The sequence below is a fragment of the Aquarana catesbeiana genome, linkage group LG02 (assembly GCF_042186555.1).
Source record: "Aquarana catesbeiana isolate 2022-GZ linkage group LG02, ASM4218655v1, whole genome shotgun sequence".
NCBI lineage: Eukaryota > Metazoa > Chordata > Amphibia > Anura > Ranidae > Aquarana > Aquarana catesbeiana.
In genome coordinates, this window is record NC_133325.1 from 131,709,163 (window position 1) to 131,721,483 (window position 12,321).

The window sequence follows — 12,321 nt, forward strand, 5'->3', positions numbered from 1 at the left end:
GACAACTTTGTGCAAAAAAAAAAAAATTGTCTTTTTCCCGCAACTTGTGTCACAATATAAAATATTCCATGGACTCGACATGCCTCTCAGCAAATAGCTTGGGGTGTCTACTTTCCAAAATAGAGTCATTTGGGGGGGGGTTTGAACTGTCCTGGCATTTTATGCACAACATTTAGAAGCTTATGTCACACATCACCCACTCTTCTAACCACTTGAAGACAAAGCCCTTTCTGACACTTTTTGTTTACATGAAAAAATTATTTTTTTTTGCAATAAAATTACTTTGAACTCCCAAACATTATATATATTTTTTAAAGCAAATGCCCTACAGAATAAAATGGTGGGCGTTTCATTTTTTTTTTTTCACACAGTATTTGCGCAGCGATTTTTCAAACGCATTTTTCCTTTCATTTTTCATGTTCCTTTCATTTTTTTTAAATCATTTTTATTGTTATCTCAGGGAATGTAAATATCCCCTATGATAGCAATAGGTAGTGACAGGTACTCTTTTTTGAAAACATTGGGGTCTATTAGACTCTAGATCTCTCCTCTGCCCTCAAAGCATCTGACCACACCAAGATCGGTGTGATAAAATGCTTTCCCAATGGCGCTGTTTACATCCGGCGAAATCTAAGTCATGAAATGCTCGTAGCTTCCGGTTTCTTAGGCCATAGAGATGTTTGGAGCCACTCTGATCTCTGATCAGCTCTATGGTCAGCTGGCTGAATCACTGGCTGCATTCTCAGGTTCCCTGTTGAGACAGGAGAGCCAGAGAAAAACACGGAAGATGGTGGCGGGGGGGGGCCTTGTAAAAGCAGTCTAGAGGCTAATTAGCCGCTAGGATTGCTTTTACATGAAAGCCAACCGCTGGCTGAAAAGAATGATACCAAGATGATACCTAAACCTGCAGGCATCATTCTGGTATAATCACTCAAAGTCGTGAATGGTGTACCTATAGACAGAAAAATGGTTAACAATAAAACACAGTAAACGGTAAAGTATAAAAAATTGCATACCTGAAAAGCAAACATGATAAAACATAATAACAATAAAACATTGCAGAATAGAATACAGTAAAAAAGAGCAGAACAATAGAGAGAACAGAGAGAGAGAGAGAATAATAAAACAACAATTTTTTTTTTTAATTTTATATTTTTTTTGTGTTTTTTTTTTTTTTTTTACACTTTTTTTTGTAACTGTAACTTTTATAACTGTAACCGGTTCCAGGTTCGGGTCTCTCAAAATGTGATGGCATCTTGGGAGACCCTGTGTTAGTGTGCCTAGTCTGTGCAATGCTGTACCCTACGCTAATACTCAACTAGTGAATGGTAGCGTTCAAAACATTCACCAATGGAAAGACCAGGATTGTCAGGACAGGAGGGACAATAATAGCGGGTGTCACGCCTATATCCGCGCTTGCTGCAGACACGACATCTTTTTTGGGGGGGTTCGTTGGGTAGGGGTACTCGGGAGGACATAAAGAAAATGCCTCTCATGCAGCCGACTGCATTTGGTTGGGGATGTGAATGGGGGAAGTACGGGCTCTGCAGAAGTGATAGGTTCCCAATTAGGATTGGCGAATGCAGCAGGAAGGGCATTATGGGCACGACGGGCCTGTGTTTGTCTTCTTCTTGGTGGCAGCGAGACACTACTTGTGCTTGCCACCTCACCAGCTCGAACTGCACTTATGGGACTTACCACGTCACCAAGTGTTACTGCAGTGCTGGTTTGACTACGACCGGGTGTACTAGGATGCTGGTGCTTGCCAGTTCCCCAAAACGCTACCAAAAAAACTGTTAGCGATCGCAGGGATCAGGCCTGACTCTGCGAATGCTGCAGTTATGTGTTTAGTGTTTTGTAAGTGACAGTGATCGATCGATACTGCACTTGGGTGGGCTGGGCAGAGGGGCAAAACGCAGGTGCTAGCAGGTATCTGGGCTGATCCCGCTAACACTGCGTTTTTGGGAACTCTAAACTGCTGGGGACGCTAGTATAGATCTGATTGGATCAGATATTGATCCGTTCAGATACTATACCACTAAGGGAGGTGTACAGTGCATGCGTGGGTGTTAGCGGTACTGGCGCTAACCTGACGCTGCCTGGGGCGACGCATATCACCGCCGGGCGATCAGGGGTGATGGTGATCGGGGGGTGTTATGTGTGCCTGGCATGTTCTACTGTGTGTGTGTAGTGTTTTACAGTCACATTGATGTCTTCTTTCCTCGGCGCCGGAACGGAAAATACTGAGCCGAGGAGAGATGACATAATTTCCTCTGCTGCTGTTTACCATACAGCAGCAGAGGAATGATTTAATTGGCCAAGAGCGATCGCGAGGGGGGGGGCACGAATGGATGGCCTCCCCCTCACCTCCGATCGCCGGGGGACAAATGCCGACCGCCTCGTGCCCCCCGTCCGCGGGAGGCAGATCGCGTACAGGTACGCAATTCTGCCTGCCCGTGCCATTCTGCTGATGTTTATCGGCGTGAGGTGGTCGGCAAGTGGTTAAGAACTATCTTCAGCGTAAAGAACAAGGAGTCCTGGAAGCGATAGTTTGGCCACCACAGAGCCCTGATCACAACAGCGAGTCTGTCTGGGATATGAAGAGACAGAAGGATTTAAGGCAGCCTACATCCACAAAAGATCTGTGGTTACACCAAAAATTGATTTCATTTGGATTTCTCTTCTGCTCATTTTCAATTTTTATTTTGTTAAAATATAAAATAAACTCTTAATTTTCAGCATTTTTCACACGTGCATAACATTTTTAAACAGTACTATATACTTGAATATTAAATCAGTCCTGATGTTCTGACTGCCTATACCATTATCATTTATCAGTACAAATACCCCCCAAAAGACTCCTTTTGAGAAGTAGACAGCTCAAGGTATTTAGTATAAGGCATGGTGAGTTTTTTGACGTTTTACAACTTTTGTGTCGCAATATTTTGGAAAATGAATTAAAGTGGCTGTAAACCTGATTTTTTTTTTAACGAAGACTTCTACCTGCCGTCTTGCCACGAAGAGTTAATCCAGCTCTGAGCAATCCTCTTGTCTATTTTTGGCAAGATAAAAAAACTACACACAGATATGTTTGTGTCCACATCCCCCATTGCTGTGACTGACATCTAATTTCTTTATCTCATGCAAGGCATGAGCGAAAGAGAGAAAGTGTTATGGTTCCAGCTTCACATCCCTCCTTTCTTCTCCAGCTCTCCCAGGATTGGCTGCTCCACACCTCAGCATGATTGGGCATGCTGAAGTCATGTGGTGCTTTTCCTGAGTTTTGACTGGATGTTACCTTTAAACTCAGGAATAGGAGAGTAGGAGAGTGTAGAGGTGGGCGGGGAGTGTTGTGACATCACAACTCCGCCCATCGAGCTCCAGAAAAGAGACCCACCCACCGATTCCAGAGATTGGCGGGGCTCCTACTGCTGAAGGGGATTACATCCCCATTTAGGTAGGGATACAAGCAGGAAGCTTGCAGGTATATATACATTAATACTGTGCCATTAGCTTTTACTGGGTGGGTGGTGGGTTTACATCCACTTTAAATACAATTTTTTTGACATTTTAACCACTTAAGGACCGCCTCACGCCGATTTACGTCGGCAAGGCGGCACGGGCAGGCAAAATCACGTACATGTACGTGATTTGCCTCCCGCGGGTGGGGGGTCCGATCGGACCCCCCCCGGTGCCCGAGGCGGTCCCGTTTTGTTCCCCTGGCGATCGGAGGTGAGGGGGAGGCCATCCGTTCATGGCCCCCCCCTCGCGATCGCCGCCGGCCAATCAGATTACTTCCTTTGCTGCTGTATGCTAAACAGCAGCAAAGGAAATGATGTCATCTCTCCTCGGCTCGGTATTCCATTGCAGCGCCGAGGAGAGAAGACTGGTATGTGAGTGCACCAACACTACACAACACAGTAGAACATGCCAGGCACACAAAACACCCCGATCCCCCCCCCCTCCCTGTCACAAACTGACACCAGCAGTTTTTTTTTTTTTCTGATTACTGCATTGGTGTCAGTTTGTGACAGTTACAGTGTTGGGACAGTGAGTATTACCCCCCTTTAGGTCTAGGGTACCCCCCTAACCCCCCTAATAAAGTTTTAACCCCTTGATCACCCCGTCACCAGTGTCACTAAGCGATCATTTTTCTGATCGCTGTATTAGTGTCGCTGGTGACGCTAGTTAGTGAGGTAAATATTTAGGTTCGCCGTCAGCGTTTTATAGCGACAGGGACCCCCATATACTACCTAATAAATGTTTTAACCCCTTGATTGCCCCCTAGTTAACCCTTTCACCACTGATCACCGTATAACTGTTACGGGTGACGCTGGTTAGTTATTTTTTATAGTGTCAGGGCACCCGCCGTTTATTACCGAATAAAGGTTTAGCCCCCCGGTCGCCCAGCGGTGATATGCGTCGCCCCAGGCAGCGTCAGATTAGCGCCAGTACCGCTAACACCCACGCACGCAGCATACGCCTCCCTTAGTGGTATAGTATCTGTACGGATCAATATCTGATCCGATCAGATCTATACTAGCGTCCCCAGCAGTTTAGGGTTCCCAAAAACGCAGTGTTAGCGAGATCAGCCCAGATACCTGCTAGCACCTGCGTTGTGCCCCTCTGCCTGGCCCAGCCCAGCCCACCCAAGTGCAGTATCGATCGATCACTGTCACTTACAAGGCACTAAACGCATAACTGCAGCGTTCGCAGAGTCAGGCCTGATCCCTGCGATCGCTAACAGTTTTTTTGGTAGCGTTTTGGTGAACTAGCAAGCACCGACCCCAGGCAGCGTCAGGTTAGCGCCAGTACCACTAACACCCACGCACGCAGCATACGCCTTTTTTAGTGGTATAGTATCTGAACGGATCAATATCTGATCCGATCAGATCTATACTAGCGTCCCCAGCAGTTTAGGGTTCCCAAAAACGCAGTGTTAGCGGGATCAGCCCAGATACCTGCTAGCACCTGCGTTTTGCCCCTCCGCCCGGCCCAGCCCACCCAAGTGAAGTATCGATCGATCACTGTCACTTACAAAACACTAAACGCATAACTGCAGCGTTTGCAGAGTCAGGCCTGATCCCTGCGATCGCTAACAGTTTTTTTGGAAGCTTTTTATTGAACTGGCAAGCACCAGCAGCCAAGTACACCCCGGTCGTAGTCAAACCAGCGCTGCAGTAACACTTGGTGACGTGGCGAGTCCCATAAGTGCAGTTCAAGCTGGTGAGGTGGCAAGCACAAGTAGTGTCCCGCTGCCACCAAAAAGACGAACACAGGCCCGTCGTGCCCATAGTGCCCTTCCTGCTGCATTCGCCAATCCTAATTGGGAACACACCGCTTCTGCAGCGCCCGTACTTCCCCCATTCACATCCCCAACCAAATGCAGTCGGCTGCATGAGAGGCATTTTTATGTCCTCCCGAGTACCCCTACCCAACGAACCCCCCCAAAAAAGATGTTGTGTCTGCAGCAAGCGCGGATATAGGCGTGACACCCGCTATTATTGTCCCTCCTGTCCTGACAATCCTGGTCTTTGCATTGGTGAATGTTTTGAACGCTACCATGCACTAGTTGAGTATTAGCGTAGGGTACAGCATTCCACAGACTAGGCACACTTTCACAGGGTCTCCCAAGATGCCATCGCATTTTGAGAGACCTGATCCTGGAACCGGTTACAGTTATAAAAGTTAGTTACAAAAAAAGTGTAAAAAAAAAAAAATATATATATAAAATAAAAAAAAATAGTTGTCGTTTTATTGTTCTCTCTCTCTATTCTCTCTCTCTATTGTTCTGCTCTTTTTTTACTGTATTCTATTCTGCAATGTTTTATTGTTATTGTTATTATGTTTTATCATGTTTGATTTTCAGGTATGTAATTATTTATACTTTACTGTGCTTTATTGTTAACCATTGTTAACCATTTTTTTTGTCTTCAGGTACACCATTCACAACTTTGAGTGGTTATACCAGAATGATGCCTGCAGGTTTAGGTATCATCTTGGTATCATTCTTTTCAGCCAGCGGTCGGCTTTCATGTAAAAGCAATCCTAGCAGCTAATTAGCCTCTAGACTGCCTTTACAAGCCGTGGGAGGGAATGCCCCCCCCCCCCCACCGTCTTCCGTGTTTTTCTCTGGCTCTCCTGTCTCAACAGGGAACCTGAGAATGCAGCCGGTGATTCAGCCAGCTGACCATAGAGCTGATCAGAGACAAGAGTGGCTCCAAACATCTCTATGGCCTAAGAAACCGGAAGCTACGAGCATTTTATGACTTAGATTTCGCCGGATGTAAATAGCGCCATTGGGAAATTGGGGAAGCATTTTATCACACCGATCTTGGTGTCGTCAGATGCTTTGAGGGCAGAGGAGAGATCTAGGGTCTAATAGACCCCAATTTTTTCAAAAAAGAGTACCTGTCACTACCTATTGCTATCATAGGGGATATTTACATTCCCCGAGATAACAATAAAAATGATTTAAAAAAAAATAAAAAAATGAAAGGAACAGTTTAAAAATAAGATAAAAAAGCAAAAAAAGAAGAAAAAAAAAAAAAAAAAAAAAAAAAAAAAAAAAAAAAAAGCACCCCTGTCGCCCCCTGCTCTTGCACTAAGGCGAACGCAAGCGGCAGTCTGTCGTCAAACGTAAACAGCAATTGCACCATGCATGTGAGGTATCACCGCGAAGGTCAGATCGAGGGCAGTAATTTTAGCAGTAGACCTCCTCTGCAAATCTAAAGTGGTAACCTGTAAAGGCTTTTAAAGGCTTTTAAAAATGTATTTATTTTGTTGCCACTGCACGTTTGTGCGCAATTGTAAAGCATGTCATGTTTGGTATCCATGTACTCGGCCTAAGATCATCTTTTTTATTTCATCAAACATTTGGGCAATATAGTGTGTTTTAGTGCATTAAAATTTTAAAAAGTGTGTTTTTTCCCCAAAAAAATGCGTTTGAAAAATCGCTGCGCAAATACTGTGTGAAAAAAAAAAATGAAACACCCACCATTTTAATCTGTAGGGCATTTGCTTTAAAAAAATATATAATGTTTGGGGGTTCAAAGTAATTTTCTTGCAAAAAAAAAAAACTTTTTCATGTAAACAATAAGTGTCAGAAAGGGCTTTGTCTTCAAGTGGTTAGAAGAGTGGGTAATGTGTGACATAAGCTTCTAAATGTTGTGCATAAAATGCCAGGACAGTTCAAAACCCCCCCAAATGACCCCATTTTGGAAAGTAGACACCCCAAGCTATTTGCTGAGAGGCATATTGAGTCCATGGAATATTTTATATTTTGACACAAGTTTGGGGGGGGGGGGGGGTTGTGCCACCTGGGCATTCCATGGCCTCCGAAACTGATAGGCAGTGAAGAGTGAAATCAAAAATTTACACCCTTAGAAATCCTGAAGGCGGTGATTGGTTTTCGGGGTCCCGTACGTGGCTAGGCTCCCAAAAAGTCCCACACATGTGGTATCCCCGTACTCAGGAGAAGTAGCTGAATGTATTTTGGGGTGCAATTCCACATAGGCCCATGGCCTGTGTGAGCAATATATCATTTAGTGACAACTTTTTGTAAATATTTTTTTTTTGTCATTATTCAATCACTTGGGACAAAAAAAATAAATATTCAATGGGTTCAACATGCCTATCAGCAATTTCCTTGGGGTGTCTACTTTCCAAAATGGGGTCATTTGGGGGGGGTTTGTACTGCCCTGCCATTTTAGCACCTCAAGAAATGACATAGGCAGTCATAAACTAAAAGCTGTGTAAATTCCAGAAAATGTACCCTAGTTTGTAGACGCTATAACTTTTGCGCAAACCAATAAATATACGCTTATTGACATTTTTTTTACCAAAGACATGTGGCCGAATACATTTTGGCCTAAATGTATGACTAAAATTGAGTTTATTGGATTTTTTTTATAACAAAAAGTAGAAAATATCATTTTTTTTCAAAATTTTCGGTCTTTTTCCGTTTATAGCGCAAAAAATAAAAACTGCAGAGGTGATCAAATACCATCAAAAGAAAGCTCTATTTGTGGGAAGAAAAGGACGCAAATTTCGTTTGGGTACAGCATTGCATAACCGCGCAATTAGCAGTTAAAGCGACGCAGTGCCAAATTGGAAAAAGACCTCTGGTCCTTAGGCAGCATAATGGTCCGGGGCTCAAGTGGTTAACAAGTTATTTTTCACACATAGCACAGGCATACTTACAATAACAGCCCAAAACACATTCTACTACTCCTTTCAAGTATGGGGATACTATGTGTGAGACCATTTTCGCAAGCTAGACACATACAAGGGCCCAAAATCCAAGGAGCACCTTTGGCCTTTCAAGAAGCAGAAATTACGCATCTAATTTCTAGACTTCTGATCACAATTTTTGGAGGCCCCGAAGCACCAGGACAGCAGAAACACCCACAAAATTAACACATTTTTTAAAGCAAACAGCCTAACGTATTTTCTAAGAGACATGGTGAGTTTCTTAAAGACCTATTTTTTTTTCTGCTACTCACTTCAAGTAAGGTGATAACACGTTAGACTTTTCCCCAGCTTAGACACAGAGAGGCCCAAACTCTTAAGAAGCACCTTCAGGCGTTCTAGGGGCATAAACTACGCATCTAATTTCCTGACTACTGATCACATTTAAGGACACTGACTGGCTGCACTATTAGAGCTTGTTCACACAAGGTTGGGGGGCAGTAAAACCTCCACAGCCATGCCAGGAATTATACCTCTGTCACTTTTGGAAGGTGCAATGCCAATGAACGAGCCTCATTCAAGTGTGGGGTCCAAGGGGTTAAAACAGGCAGTGAGAAGATATGCCTTCTGATCGCCTGTCAAATGCTCTCCGAAGATCGATCCAAACACTTATCACTCTTCAGAGAGCACCACGCATGTGAATGAGCTGTTATGGTGACACTGGGACTGGTGTGGTGGTACCTGGGGAAACTGTGATTGGCTGAACTATTAAGGCTTGTTCACACATGAAGTTGGGTGGCATTAAAACCTCACCCGTTGAGCCGCAATTTTACTGCACCCCCCTATTTCTAGCGCTAAAACGCCTGAAAACTGCCTCAGTGTGAAAGGGTTTTATACATCTCTGTCCAGCGATGTGCACGGGTGCCTTGGCTACCTGGGACTTTCCCTCCTGATTGGCTGAGACACAGAAGCGGCGCCATTGGCTCCCGCTGATGTCAAATTCAGTTAGCCGATAAGGAGAAATAGGTGGGGCCAAACCGCGGCTCCGTGTCTGAATGGACACACTGAGCTGTGGCTCGGGTGCCCCATAGCAAGCTGCATTTAGCAGGAAGGAGGGGCCAGGAGCCCCGGTGATGGACCAGAGAAGAGAAGGATCAGGGCTGCTCGGTGCAAGACCCCTGCACAGAGCAGATAAGTATGACATGCTTGTTATTTTCCAATTAAAAAGACTTTAGTATCACTTTAATGCATTAAGATAAAAAAAATAACCTGTGTGCAGCAGCCCCCCCCCCCCCCCTACCTGAGCTCCTTCTCCATCCAGCAATGAATACTAGTGCCTTGGCCGTTTGGGACTCTCCCTCCTGATTGGCTGAGACACAGCAGCGGTGCCATTGGCTCCCGCTGCTGTCAAAGTAATTTAGCCAATAAGGAGAGAGAGGGGGAGGGGCCAGACCGCAGCTCTGTGTCTGAATAGACACACAGAGCTGTGGCTCGGCTCAGGTGCCCCCATAGCAAGGTGCTTGCTGTGGGGGCACTCGACAGAAGGGAGCCAGGAGTGCTGGCGAGGGACCAGAGAGGAGGAGGATCCAGGCTGCTCTGTGCAAAACCACTGCACAGAGCAGGCAAGTATAACATGTTTGTTATTTTTAAAGAAAAAAAAAAAAAAAAACAGACTTTAGTATCAATTTAAACATGATGCAGTTTGCAGTTGGATAATATGAGGGGCAACTTACCCGGTCTGGTGTTTCTATATGGGTCACTTTGACTTTGAAGACTGCTTTTGAAGGCGGCAATGGTAACAGCGAATACTGACATAGCACAGGGGTATCCAAATCACTATAAAGCAGTTCCTAAAAACATATGCACACAGAGGTATTACAAAGGTTGAAAAGAAGTTGATCATGTAAACTGTAATCTTCTGTGATACCAAGTTACTGGGAAAAAGGTACAAGTCTCAATCACCATCTCCTCATCCTTATAAGAAAAGTAAAGCCACTTTTTTTGACTATACTTCTCGAGGGTCACAGGAGTACATTTACTTCAGTTTGCCTGTGACCCAGAGTCAACTAATAGTGGGCTATTGCCCGCAACAGCTGATGAGGGAGAGCAGCTCCAGGCTCTTGAAGGATCCCAACAACATTGCTGGGATCCACCCAGCTGCCCGTTTGGCAGCTATTTGTGCCTCTCGGTGTGCGGCTGTGAGTCAGGGCTGGTTGCACCCGCCCCCTTTGCAGCCCAGCATACCAGTGAGTGCTGGACAGTTACTGCTCTCCGCTCAGAACAGACTGAGAACTGAGTAATCAGCGGGCATGTGATTGCTCAATTCTCGGTCATAAGGCTGAGTTCACACATGTGCGGCCATGGGTTCCTACCTGGGGACTGGTGCGTGTCTGTTCACAGGTTCATGTGCGAGTCAGGTCCGAATTTACACCTAAACCAGACCCAAACACAAACCGGGCCCTTTTTCAATCCGGACCGCAGCCGCCCTGGACCTGTGCGAACCGGCTCTATTAAGAGCCGGTCACACTTGCCTGTTATGCGAATTGGATGCAGAGGAAACCCGCATATGTGTGAACTCAGCCTAAGAGCTTTTTGTTATTCTTTTTAACCCCATACTTTAAGTTTATCAGACAACACAAAACCCTGTGTCCATTGCTGGATTGTGCTACTCTCTGGAAGGGTCCAGCTAACAATTTATAAGCAGTTAGGCCTTGTTTGCACTTGCTAAAAATACAGATGCTTAACAAATGTACCTATGGCGTTATCGAGTGGTTCGTTGAGTTTGATGTGCGCCAAAAACGCTTCTCAAACGCCTGACACACGTTTGAGTATTAATGGCATGCTAAAAACACACCCAAGATTCAAAGGTTTTATTTTCTGACTGTTGTGAACAAAGTCTAACGCGCTGCAAATGTACCGCAAAAGTACTGCAAACACATGTTGACACGTTTATGGTGCCATAGACTTGAATGGAAGGAGTTAAAATGCTTCAACTCCTTCAAAATGCCACATGAAGCTTCATTTTTGAAGAGCAACAATTCGACACGACACAAACGCTTCATGTTTTGATAATGTTTGCAATGACTGTATAGAAAGATTGAGAAGAGTGGGTGCAATGGAATAGTCTTTGCGACTATAGAAGCTTTAAAAAGGACCCAAGAATGGCAGCAACAGGCTTATTCTCTCTTTTTAGAGTGGTGTGCACCACATCGATAAAAACTGAAATGGTCTTGTTGAATCTGAAGGGGAAGGCACAGGAGCACATTTCTGCATCTGTGGTCAAATCCCACAAATAAATGAGTGATTTGGCTGTAGAATTTGGCACCATCAGTGGGTGCACTGGAAACATCCCCAATGCCATCTGGTAGAGTGAAAGCTGGGGCAGCCAGTACCGTGGGACTATCTTCGCCCCTTCCGCGTGTCTAGAACAAGACATGTTACTTAAAAGGTAACATGGGGTGGATTTACTAAAGGCAAAGAATGCAATGTTGGTTGAAAAAGGGGGGGGGAAAAAACTAGGACCTCTCCAATTTAGTCCTACCTTTTTCTGAGGGTATTAGGACTATTGCGGTACCAAAGGGATATAGACCAGGATATATAAAATCTTTTAGTTTATTAAAGGAGAAGACATTAAAAAAGTCCATATAAGGACACAATTGTAGATAAACAAAAACATAATAACAAGAAACTGTTTACAGCAATGTTGACCCAGAATTTATATTAATAATGCCCGCACAGGTAGATGAAGGCAGGTTATTTAGTACTTGTGGATGTGACCTCTACAGTTTCGCGGTCAAGCCGCTTCTTCGGGAGGCGTCTAGTACATTTTCTACAGAATGACAAAAAATCAACATTACAACAATACAACAAGTAATCACCATTGCTGTGATGTAAAAGTTTTTTACATCACAGCAACGGTGGGTACTAAGCTATAGACCCCCCAGTTTGCATCATTATTATTATCTTCAGCAAGGTGGCAGGGTTCCCTCTTTGTCCCTTCTTGTCTTCTCTCCCTCCCATTTCCCCCTCCTATCTTCCTTCCCCCCTTTTTTTCTCCCTTTCTTTCCCTCTCCCCTTTCTCTCCTCCCCCCTTCTTCCCTCCCTCTGTTCCTCTCTGGTCCTTCCTCTTCC

The 12,321-nt window shown here is 44.7% G+C and overlaps 1 protein-coding gene across 1 annotated transcript in view; it reads right to left on the reverse strand.

The window, feature by feature from the left end:
- RNF17 (ring finger protein 17) overlaps positions 1–12,321 on the reverse strand; it is a 532,263-nt gene that overhangs the window by 92,167 nt on the left and 427,775 nt on the right. Inside the window, exon 21 of the mRNA XM_073612476.1 lies at positions 9,924–10,040. Coding sequence (XP_073468577.1) covers positions 9,924–10,040 — 117 coding nt within the window. The remainder of the gene's footprint in view (positions 1–9,923; positions 10,041–12,321) is intronic.